The 12,800-nt window shown below is 42.8% G+C and overlaps 1 protein-coding gene across 2 annotated transcripts in view; it reads left to right on the top strand.

The window, feature by feature from the left end:
• The window catches only part of TRPM6 (transient receptor potential cation channel subfamily M member 6), a 316,186-nt gene that overhangs the window by 121,220 nt on the left and 182,166 nt on the right, over positions 1-12,800 (top strand). For both annotated transcript variants that reach the window (XM_082260562.1, XM_082260563.1), the window contains exons 8-9: positions 5,403-5,577; positions 8,307-8,430. In XM_082260562.1, coding sequence (XP_082116688.1) covers positions 5,403-5,577; positions 8,307-8,430 — 299 coding nt within the window. The remainder of the gene's footprint in view (positions 1-5,402; positions 5,578-8,306; positions 8,431-12,800) is intronic.

The following is a 12,800-nucleotide window of genomic DNA, read 5'->3' on the forward strand; positions in this document are numbered from 1 at the left end:
TTTTGCAGCGATTTTTATTTGCGAGCAGAATCACTTAAATTTCCACTCGTGATCAGGTGTGAATGGAGCCTAAGATTCTGTGTGTTCTGTGCAATTAACAAAACAGTTTTTTTTTTTTTTTTAACTTTACCAGTAAAATCATTTTCTTGGAGTATAGTACAGGTAACAAGTCCCCTTATTGCTTGCTACAAAACTAAGAATTGCTGGGAGTTAAATGTCAGTTGTCCTTTCAGCATTTATGCCAGTCTCCAATCACCTTAAGGGAAATGCATAAATCCCATGGTTTAAACTAATGCCTCCTACACATGATGGGATCATCGGACTAGCGACTGTACGTTTTTTTTTTTTGCATGCTAGTCTCCATATCGAAAATGAAGAGGTTATTAAAGTTATGAAAATTTTCATGCGACAGAATAAAAATTCAGAAGTGATGTCATGTATTGTATTGTGCTTGGATTGTATTTTCGGACGAAGACTGTACTGATTAAATGGTACGATACCAGAGAAAAATTTTAATTTTTGTCCCTTCGGATATTTTCGGATGAACTGTCGTGATTGGCTTTCGAAAGCTGTGCACTAGCCATCAGATTATCATATGATTGATTCAAAAGCGTTATTTTCTATCTGATTTTCTGATCGTGTGTACAGGCCCTAAGACCTTGTGTCCTTTAGTGTACTCCAAGTAAAAGATTTTACAGATAAGTCAAAAATCCTATTTTATAACACATTTAAACATCATATATATTATAAATATAATATATGATATACTGTATTATATAATATACAGTATATTATATATATAATATCAGTTATATATTATAAATATAACTTTATTGGGGGGGTTACAGATCAGCATTAACGCAGCATGCCTAGGCTGGAGATGGATGTTGACTTGAGACTAAAAGGCATAGTTTACCCACTCTCTCCCAGCAAACTTAGAACACACAATGACATGAGCGGGGAAAACCCTCTCCCTTTGATGGAAAAAAAATCTAACTTTTGTTGACATATTATAAGAATGTCTAATCTGTAATTTGATGCCTTTTGGGGATTTTTCCATCTTTCTTTGGCTTCTTTATGCACATTAATACACATTTTTACCTGGGGTGCCCAAACTTTCGATCACCACTGTAAGTACACATTTGTACATTGTTACCTACTTACGGTGAGACTGCCCTCTACTCAGAGGCGACCTTCTCACCACGTTATCTCTAACTGTGAGATCTTCATCACTCCAGGCCCCCTAAGGGCACGCTTGACCCGGCGTTCTGTTGTTATACCTGCAATAGACAACAAACAGACCCTACCGAGTTGACTATCTAGTACTTCACCATTAGTTCCTACTGAGAACCATTTAGTTGACTAAAATAATAGGTACAGTCCCTCTCTGTCTCCAGGGCACTGACTCTCTCTCCTATTATAGTCAGACCCACAAGTTCAGAATGAAGAAACGCGGAGTCCACTGGTGTTCACAGTGTCCTCTCCTTCTGTAACACCGAGGCAACACATCTTCTTCTGCGACAAGCTATTTTGCTGGAGCCTGAGCAAACTTGTCTAACTTGTGAGTTTTGTAAATCTATTCAAGGGGGTCCTTCACTCTGACATCCCCTTCTCTGATGAGACAATGAGTCACTACCTCCTTTCCCAAAGTAGCAACTCTCACAAGCCTCTTTCACCTGGCCCACTGGCCTGACAGGATCTTCACAAAGTGTCCTTTGAGCAAAGTATCTTTGTAAAGTGTCTTATTCTGTACTTACCATCCTGACCCATTGGCCCTGATTTCTTTGAAAATGGGCTCTTAGTAGCAGCTAGTGATCCTGGCCCGTTGGCCCAAAGGATCTCGACAAAACATCCAATGGATCTGGCTTCTTGTAGCAAACTAAGGCACAGAACTAAGTGTTTATTAAATTTCTTTGAACAGGAAGTCTTTGTGGGTTAGAGGGTCGGCCCTCCTTTGAAGATACTACACATGAGTAGTTTTGCTGATTCCCAATCCTTCTTGCAAGGATAGAAGGGAAATGAGATTTGGAAATAAGGCGTCTTGCCCTAACAACAACTTTTTTCTTTTATTGGTGACTCCTCTTCGGGCTCTGTAGCCCCTCTTTAAGGAACTTCCAGGCTAGCCAGACTTGTAACACAGCAACTCCTCTACAGTGGTAGGAACTCTGCATCCTCAACAGTAGTAATCAGGATGAGGCACCCAAACAGTCTTCCCTGCAGAGTCCTGAACTTGAACAGCCTAGCCTGTTCCGCTCCAACTTCCAGTTAGCCTTCACAGAAAGAAAAGTGTCCCATAGCTCAGGCCTGCGATACGGCCTCGGGATATACAGAAATTCCAAAATCACTTCGTCACCCCATCCCTCTCTTTTGGCTCGATCTCCTCCATGATCTCCTGGGGAGCGTAGGGGTAGTCATACCTATATTCCAGGGCCACCTTCTTCTGTATTAGGTGCTGGCATCTAGAGAACCTGGGAAGTTTTTGTCTATCTCCTCTCCCAGGTGGGGTATATAGGGTCTCCTCCTTCTTAATGAGACTGGCATAGGCCTCATTCTGATCCCAAGCCCGGGTGTAGGTGCGAGGTGGGGACAAATCTGGGACCCTCGTGGCAAAGACTTCACAGAACCCCAAGTTCCTGCCACACTGCATACGCACCACAGCCCCCTCAGTCTCATCATCGAGTGAACTGGGATTTGCAGAGCCACTTCTCTTCTCTGTTCCACAGTCCCATTCAGTCTCCTCTTCAGACTTTAATACATCGATACTCTCTTCCAGTGATCCGAACCGATATTGGAAACGGGGTGACCCTATATCAATGGCTCCAACCTCTTTTTCACTAGACACACTAGAGGCCTTCCTCTCAAGAGCCCATTGATTCCCCTTTGCATGTTTAAAGCAATGGGTTCTGCCTTTGCAGGAATTGCTGGCCCTTCTTCTGGCCGCAACTAGGCCTGCACAATCCGTGTGCATCTCACCTCTGAAATGTGAGTCTCCCTGGCCTGGCATATGGTAGTGTACGTCTGCACCACTGGTCCTGGCCCAAGCAGTGCTCTTAACACTCCTCATCCTCCGCCCACAGGGATCCCAATCATAGGCGCATTCTTAGGTGACTCCTGTCTCCCAGCTCACGCTCAGCTTCCTGGGTCACTCCTCACCGCTTGCATTAGCATGTCCCCACAGTGCCCACACTGACTCAATGCCCGCAGCTGCATGGACACATTCAAGCATCGGCTACATACTAGCCCGAGGTGCTCCTTGTCCTCGATGGACACCAATCGCACTCCTGTGTCCCACAAGATTGAATCTGGTGATTCTGCTTGCTCCCCAGGTACTCCGCCAACATGTGGGATAGCCCCTGCGCTCCAGCTTACTCAGCTACACCCGATGGCGGAAGTGATGTCTCAGCTCTCTTCCTCCACTCGCATTGCAAGCTCCCAGGCGGTGACTCCACCCACCACTCCAGAGTAGCTGACTCTTTGGCGGTGGCTCCCCCTGTAAGGCTGATCTCTTCAGTGCACGCTTTCCAGCACAGTGAAGTAACCCCTTTGCTGATGCTATAACTCTGCTCGGTCAGCATGAATGGCACTGCGTGGCAGACTGTGCTCTCCAATACACACACACATCTGCCTCCTCCATCTGTACTTGGGCCTCAGTTGCACTTCTTTCTTCACAAGCAGACTGATCTCCCATACTGTGAGTGAAAATTGTCCCGCTGTCATAAGCTGCACAGGCCAACATTTTTCTCTACAGTACATTTACAGACATGACCCCCGACACACCGATCCTTGCGTCCCGGGTCACTGCTTTCTCCGCCAACACTTGAAAGCACATTTGCACCAATTACTGTAAAGCAGACGCAGTTCACTTTTACAACACAGTGCACCTCCTCTCCATCAACTCTCCTGCATTTTACTTGGGAAAACATGTTTCTTTATTAAATGTCCATTCATTGTCCATAGCAACTACTGCTGCAATTATGACTTATCAACACACTTTCACTAATCACTGTAGAGTAGACATTACTTTCTTCACTGACATTCCAGCACATTACTTGGAAAGACATGGCATTACTTGGTGCGACTGCTCGGTCGTTGCCATTAGCAACCATTGCTGTAACCCAGGGGTGCATCCCGGACGACACCCCCAAATGTACCACTAGCACCTACCTAGGAGGGTTCTACATTTCCAATCTCCTGCAGTATTTTTTACTGACAAAATCAAAGATTTTTACAAACTGTCTGTAACTTTACTGTCAGCTGGCAAGCCTGCCTCCTACTGACACCAATGACTGGGCACTATTCCTCCCACTGATAACAATGATGGGGTGCTATTCCTCCCATTGACACCAATAACTGGGCACTATTCCTTCCACTGACAATCAATGGAGCCCTATTCCTCCCATTGATACAATGGAGCATAGTCCAGCCCACATAAAGTTTGAAGAAGACAAACTGGCCATTTGTTTAGAAAGTTTGGAGACCCCTGTTCTAACTGATACCATTGATGAGGCACTATACCTCTCTCTGACACTAATGAGGGGGCACTATACCTCTCAATGATACCAATGATGGGGCACTATTCCTCCTGTTGATACCAACAATGGGGCACTATTCCTCCAACTGATACCAATGGTGGGGCACTATTCCTCCCACCAGTGTTACCAACCTTCTGTAGCATTTTTTACTAACAAAACATAAAAAAATATACTGACAGAGCACATTTTTACTGACAATCTGAAAAATGACAGAATTCCTATTACAAACTAAGACAACCTTTTTTTTTAAACAGTATAAACACAATATGGAAACACTTACAATACCCATAACAAGTAATTTGCCTGGTTTACGCCTAAAAAGTCAACACAGAATAACAAATTATCAGCCCCTGATATTTCCAGACAGATGTAAAAATCACAGATTTTTATAAACTGTCTGTAAATTTACTGACACCAATGACTGGGCACTATTCTTCCCACGAATACCTCTAATGGGGTGCTATTCCTTCCTTTTGATACCAATGATGGGGCGCTATTCCTTCCACTGACACCAATGACCGGGCACTATACGTCCCATTGATAGCAACAATGGAGCACTATTACTCCCCCAAATACCAATGATAGAGCATTGTTTACTCCCACTGACACCAGGACATTTTCTGCTCCCACTGGCCACAGTCTGGCCCCCCATAAAGTTTGAAGGACAGCAAAGTGGCCCTTTGTTTAGAAAGTTTGGAGACCCCTGCAATAGAGCACCTTTTTTTAAAATGAGAAGGTTTGTTATAATTTGTTTGAAAATCTTTTGGTGCCAGCATGTCTCAAATGCATAAACTCCTACACATATACTGGGAATGTAGGTATGTAAATAATTTATAGTGGATTTAATTTATTGATATGATATAATTACAGGAATGGGACAAGGAGTTCCGGTGGTTGGCTTGATTGTAGAAGGAGGTCCAAATGTGATCCCTATGGTATGGGAATATGTTAGAAGTACACCACCAGTTCCTGTAGTGGTATGTGAGGGGACAGGAAGGGCAGCTGACATTTTGGCCTTCACTCACAAGCACACTGCTGATAGAAGGTAAGCTAATATTGCTATTTTTTTCTGTTTATGAATATTTCTAGAATTATTTAGCTCTGTAGTTAAAAGAGAAGTGTGGTATTTATTAAATATAAAAACACTCATACTCATTTTTGTAGATGCAGCATCGCTCTGATGCTGCCTCTGTTCCCTGCTGCCTCTACACTGGAAACCTAAGTCTTTAAAGACCATTAATTGCTTATTTCTTGGTTACGCTCTGAGGACAGAGTGGTAACAGACAGTCACCACTCTGTGCTCTGCCCCTCCAGCACTCACTGGAGCGCCAGACTGTGGCAGGGGTGGGAGCAGGAGCAGCTGGCTCAGGCTCTCAGGGATGCTCGGAGAGGCTGAGCCAGCTGCCTGGTCAGGCATCTGGGCAGATCCCTGCAGATCCTGGACTGGCTCCGTGACATCACCTGACAGCAGACTTTAGCCTGCTGTTGGCAAGAATGAAGACCTAAGTGCACTCCTGTGTCCCACAGAAGTATGGCCAAAAGAGCTCTGGCCATATTTCTCCTTTAGGTTTTTGCCGATATGTTGAACATGATTCCATATTCCATTGGTTTTGCTAGTAAATATATATATTTTTTTTAGAATTAAGTTGCCTCCAGAGACCAAAATGACACTAAACTATCAATATGGGTTCATTTTGTTTTTTCAGTAGCCAGCAGTAAAAGAAAAACAAGGAAACAAACCTTTACCCACAGAATTTGATGCAGTAGTTCAGTATTTTATATTTTATTTAAATGTTAAACCAGGGTTTACCCAACAACACCATAATAAGCATATTTTGCCCATGTGATTGTAATATCAAAGGACTCAACTTAAAATAGCTGTAACTTTTTTCTTTTAAAAAAATGAAGATTCTTTTACTGCTTTATCACCTTTGATACCTATATGTATGTTTCTTTTGAATGTTAAACATATTTACTGTTGTTATGTGTTTTTTGTGTGAACCTCATAAGCGTTAACGTGGAGGACCCAACCAAATGCAGAATATACATTTTTAATATTCTCCTTAAAAGTTGCTGAAAGTTATAACTACACTGAGCAAAGTTATAAACGCAACACTTTTGTTTTTGCCCCCATTTTGCATGAGCTGAACTCAAAGATCTAAGACTTTTTCTATGTATACAAAAGGCCTAATTCTCTCAAATATTGTTCACAAATCTGTCTAAATCTGTGTTAGTAAGCACTTCTCCTTTGCCGAGATAATCCATCCACCTCACAGGTGTGGCATATCAAGATGCTGATTAGACAGCATGATTATTGCACAGGTGTGCCTTAGGCTGGCCACAATAAAAGGCCACTCTAAAATGTGCAGTTTTATCACACAGCACAATGCCACAGATGTCGCAAGTTTTGAGGGAGCGTGCAATTGGCATGATGACTGCAGGAATATCCACCAGAGCTGTTGCCCATGAATTGAATGTTAATTTCTCTACCATAAGCCGTCTCCAAAGGCGTTTCAGAGAATTTGGCAGTACATCAAACTGGCCTCACAACCGCAGACCATGTGTAACCACCCCAGCCAGGACCTCCACATCCAGCATCTTCACCTCCAAGATCATCTGAGACTAGCCATCCGGACAGCTGCTGCAAAAATCATTTTGCATAACCAAAGAATTTCTGCACAAACTGTCAGAAACCATCTCAGGGAAGCTCATCTGCATGCTTGTCATCCTCATCGGGGTCTTGATCTGACTGCAGTTTTTCGTCGTAACCGACTTGAGTGGGCAAATGCTCACATTCAATGGTGTCTGGCACGTTGGAGAGGTGTTCTCTTCACGGATGAATCCCAGTTTTCACTGTACAGGGTAGATAGCAGACAGCGCGCATGGCATTGTGTGGGTGAGCAGTTTGCTGATGTCAACGCTGTGGATCGAGTGGCCCATGGTGGCGGTGGGGCTATGGTATGGGCAGGCATATGTTATGAACAACAAACACAGGTGCATTTTATTGATGGCATTTTGAATGATACTGTGACGAGATCCTGAGGCCCATTATTGTGCCATTCATCCACGACCATCACCTCATGTTGCAGCATGATAATGCACGGCCCCATGTTGCAAGGATCTGTAAACAATTCCTGGAAGGTGAAAACATCCCAGTTCTTGTATGACCAGCATATTAACTGGACATGTCACCCATTGAGCATGTTTGGGATGCTCTGGATCAGCGTATGCAACAGCCTGTTCCAGGTCCTGCCAATATCTGCAACTTCGCACAGCCATTGAAGAGGAGTGGACCAACATTCCACAATCAACAACCTGATCAACTCAATAGTAAGGAGATGTATTGCACTGCTTGAGGCAAATGGTGGCCACACCGGATACTGATTGGCTTTCGGACCCCGCTAGACCCCCCAATACAGTAAAACTGCACATTTTTAGAGTGGCCTTTTATTGTGGCCAGCCTAAGGCACACCTGTGCAATAATTATGCTATCTAATCAGCATCTTGATATGCCACACCTGTGAGGTGGATGGATTATCTCGGCAAAGGAGAAGTGCTCACTAACAGATTTGTGAACAATATTTGAGAGAAATGGGCCTTTTATGTACATAGAAAAAGTCTTAGATCTTTGAGTTCAGCTCATGAAAAATGGGGGCAAAAACAAAAGTGTTGCATTTATAATTTTGTTGAGTGTAGTTGCTTTGGGTTGCTTCCCGTCAGTGTACTATGTCACTGTTTGATAACACCTGTGTTTCCATCTTTTTTTTCTCTCAGAGAAATCTCACAACACCTAAAGGATGAAATCTCACAGATGATTCAGAGAACATTTAATCTCGGTCATAGACAAGCTAATGATATTTTATCTATTCTGCTAGCGTGTATGGAGTTCCGGGATTCAGTAAGTCATTCTGGCATGTATTTACTTTTTGGTCAATTTTGCGAATGTAAATTCAAATGGGTGAGGTTATTGGCAAAAACTGAATTACTTTTTTTTTCTGTAAACAAAATGATTTCATACTTTACTTATAAACCAATATTTTGAAGAAAGCCAGAAGAATACATTATTGTGTCCTCAGTTTACATAATGTTCATGCATCTGCCTGTAGTTACCTAGAATTCATATCTAACTCTTCCCATCTTGTTTGTAACAGCCAATCAGATATTTAATTCTGTTTTCCAATGTGTTAAAATACTTTTTACATATGTGGTCATGTTGGGCACTTATAGGTTGCATAGAAGTCATACTTTAATGATGGATCTCCTCCCTCCTAGAGCTGGGGTCTCCAAACTATGGCCCTCCAGTTGTTCAGGAACTTCAATTCCCATCATGTCTAGTTATGTCTGTGAATGTAAAAGTTTTACAATGCCTCATGGGACGTGTAGTTCCGCAACAACTGGAGGGCCATAGTTTGGATATTATTGTCCTAGATGGACAGCTCACTCAGTTCTTGGCTCTCCATTACTCCTTACACAAATATACTGAAGTGATTTTCTTTCATGTCCATTGAGGGGCACAAGAAGTCATTCATCTTTAGGTAAATGACTTCCTGCTGCCTACTGCTTTCCACAGGAGGATTGGACACAGGCAAACAAAAAAATGTAGGGCAGCCCAGGATAGCCTTTCCTACCAGCTTACATGAGATTTTTGCCAGTGTCTTAGAAAGATGGGCATCTTATCTTCAGCTCTGTTGTGTGAAAGACTAGCCTTTTTTGCTATCACCATTTTTCTTGCATTTCAACAGTTTTCTCCTTAATCTAAACTCTTCTTGACAGTGCTTATTTTCAGACAATAGGTTTCACAAAGGGTGCTTTCAAGACATTTTGGAAACATTTAGCAGCAGAACGCAATCCAGAGTGTTTGTATTTTCTCTAAAGACAAACTTTTTGAATATGTTGATTGGGCCTTCAAGCATGGGTAGTTACCTAAGTTAATCACTGGGTGCCTTTAAAATTCCATGTTTCCAGCATAAAAGGGGTTAATGCTGTGGGACTAAGCACTAATGTCATCTGCTGAGAGGAGTGTCTCTTTCTTGTCATACAGCATTGTTGGGGAACCATCTCTGGTTCACTGCTGCTACTGCTTTACAAAGAGCCACACAAGGCTTCATTCTTTGATCTGTTCCTACAGTGATCTTGGTCACCTCTGGCCATCCAAACCCTCACTGGCTACCAGCAATTTCTGTTACTTACCTGAGCCTTGCCTCATACCCTGACACATATGTTGCTTTACGGCCATTCTTCACCACAGGGTTATAGATGGAGCTATAGATGCACTGCCTGGCTCAGTATCAAGTCCGCACGAGTTCCCCCATAGCAAGCAGCTCCAGAAGAGGAGGTTTGGGGCTGCTCTGTGCAAAACCAATGCACAGAGCAGGTAAGGTTAACATGTTTGGTATGAAAAAAAAGCCTTTACAACCTCTTTAAGAACTCTTTGGTAGCACTCTGGTAAGATGTTTTCCTCCACTCTGAGTCTTGTGTCCATTTAAAGTTGACATTGTAAAATGTGGTCGGTCGCTATAGTGTCAGTGTTCCACCTTAACAAAGTGACCACTGTTACATAGTTAGTAAGGTTTAAAAAAAGACACACAACCATCTACTGTAGTTCAATCAATAGAAAAAATGAATACATAAAATAAACTAATAGAAAACCTCTATATACAGAACAGAACCATTTACCTACAGTCGAACCAGAGGAAGGCAAAAAACCCTAAAAAGTGTGGTCCAATTTGCTCCAGCACGGGAAACAAAATCCTTCCTAATCTGACAAAGCCAATTGGATATATTTGTTGATCAACAGTGTCTGGTGTTATTATCTATGAATGGTAATATCCAGTTATGCAAACACACTCCAGTGTTCTGCGCTTCCTAAACTAGAATCCTCTCCCCCAAACAAGAAGCTGTATAAGTGTTCTTTTCCTCCAGATGTAGAGTGCCCCCTTGTCCTTTGTAATGACCTCAACAGAGAACTATGGTCAAAGCCCACTATCGGCTGATGTCACTCAGTCGATCCAGGCTGGAGAAAGATCCTGACTTATAGTCGGGTTCCACTCAGATGCTTGGACAGACAGCTGGCTCAACCTCTCAGCTGTGCTTCTGAGGGACTGAGGCAACTGCTCCCTCCACAGCCCAGCACCCCAGTGAGTGCTGGAGGGGCAAAGCAGAGAGCCAGTGACTGACAGTCACTGCTCAGAGCTGAGGGGAGAACTGAGCAATCAGCTGTGTTTGATCGCTCATTGCTCAGTGCAGAGGCAATAGGGGGACATATGCAGAATAGGACTCCACCTAGGTAAGTATACGTTTTTTTTTTTTTTATACCCCATACTTCTCTTTTAAATTTAATTGCCCAATGACAGGTTCACCATATGGACCACATATGTTTTTAAGCAGAATGATCATATCCCCTTTAATTGCCTCTTCTCAATAGAGAATAAATTCAAATCAGCTAATATTTCCTCATAACTAAGATTCCCCCAAGCTTCTTAATGGTTTGGTTGTCCTTCTCTGTACTTTCTCCATTTCCCAATATCCATTTTGTGAACTGGTGCCCAAAACTGAACTGCATAATCCAGATGATGTCTTACTAATGCTTTGTTCAGGGGCAAAATTGCCTCTCGCTAGAGCTGATCCCTCTTAATACAAGAAAGTATTTGCTTACTTTAGGAACTGCAGCTTGGCATTATACAGTATGCTAATATTTTGTCTATGATCTACCAGAGCACCCAGATCCTTCTCGCCCATTGACTCCTTCAACTGTACTATTGAATGTATGCATGTTTTTAGCCTCCAAGTGAATATCTTTGCATTAAACCACATTTTCCACATAGTTGCCTAATCAAACATTACATTAAGGTCTGTTTCTAAGTTGGAGACATCCTATAAGGATGATATTCCATCAGACAGCTTGGTGGCATCTGCAAATGCAGAAATTGTACTTTTATTCCCAGTTTCTATATCATTTATAAATAGGTTAAAATAAGGGTCTCAACACTGAACCTTGGGGTGCACCACTAATTACCTTAGACCAGGGATCTCTCAACTTTCTAAGCGAAGGGACAGTTTACTGTCCTTCAGACTTTAGAGGGGCAAGACTGTGGTCAGTGAGAGTAGAAAATGTCCCAGCACAAGTTGGAGCAAACAATGCCTCTTCTTTGGTGTCAGTGGGAGGAATACTGCCCTATCATTGGTGTCATTGGAAACAATTGTGCCATTTTGTTGGAGGTTAGTGGGAGGAATAGTGCCCCATCGTTGGTGTCAGTGGATGGAATAGTGCCACATTATTGGTGGCAGTTGGAGGAATAGTGCCCTATTGTTGGTGTCAGTGGGAGGAATAGTGCCCCATTGTTGGTGTTAGTAGATGGAATGGTGCCACATCTTTGGTGTTATTAGGAAAAACTGTGCCCCATCATTGAAGTCATTGGGAATAATTGTGCCCCTTTGTTGGAGTCAGTGGGAGTAATTATGTCCCATTGTTGGTGTCAATGGATGGAACAGTGCCCCAAGGGCCAAATAAAAGAAGAAGCAAAGGGCCGCGGGCCACATTTTTGGAGACCACTGCTTTAGACCATTTAGGAGTATGAATCATTAATCACTACTTTCTGAATACTGTCTTTTAGCCTGTTTTCCATCCATTTATAAACTGACTCCACTGTACTGTGATAGATGTACTTGCTAACTAACACATGCTTGGGAGCCCTCTCTAGAGCTCTGTTTTTGCCCTCAGGTGCTGCTCTTTACCTCATTTTATCAGTGACCTTGCTTTGCCAAACTCTGGCGGACTGTTCAAAGTTCCTCAAAATGGCTCTTACAAATGGGGGGGGGGGGGGGGTTGAAACCCTGATCATAGAATGTAAATGTAGAAATAAGGTAAATGGTTATAGCTTTATGCTGCAGTTGTGATGGGTTGCTGGGGTGTTTCATCTCATCTCTCACATAGCCCTCCTGTCCCTACACATTGGTTAAAGTGCTGGACTGCAGAACCCACATTTGAGAAACATCTCATCTACATGGCCTTCAAGAGATGGATCTTCTCTAGATACTATTAACAAGTATACTACTGGTGTAAGGGTAAACAAGCCTAAACAACTGACTGCAAAGAAAAGTTATTTTATTTATTCACTCCCACACCATTCTTTTCCAGCCCCCTCCACATTTGGATCCCAGTTCATCTGCAATGTGTGCAAGCCAAAGTCTGTCAAATCCTGAGACAAACCTTTATCAACATTAAGGTGCCTCCCTACTTACCAGAGTGGGTGGATGTTTGTTAACCTT

The sequence above is a fragment of the Pelophylax lessonae genome (assembly GCF_965119305.1).
Source record: "Pelophylax lessonae genome assembly, chromosome: 1".
Taxonomy (NCBI): domain Eukaryota; kingdom Metazoa; phylum Chordata; class Amphibia; order Anura; family Ranidae; genus Pelophylax; species Pelophylax lessonae.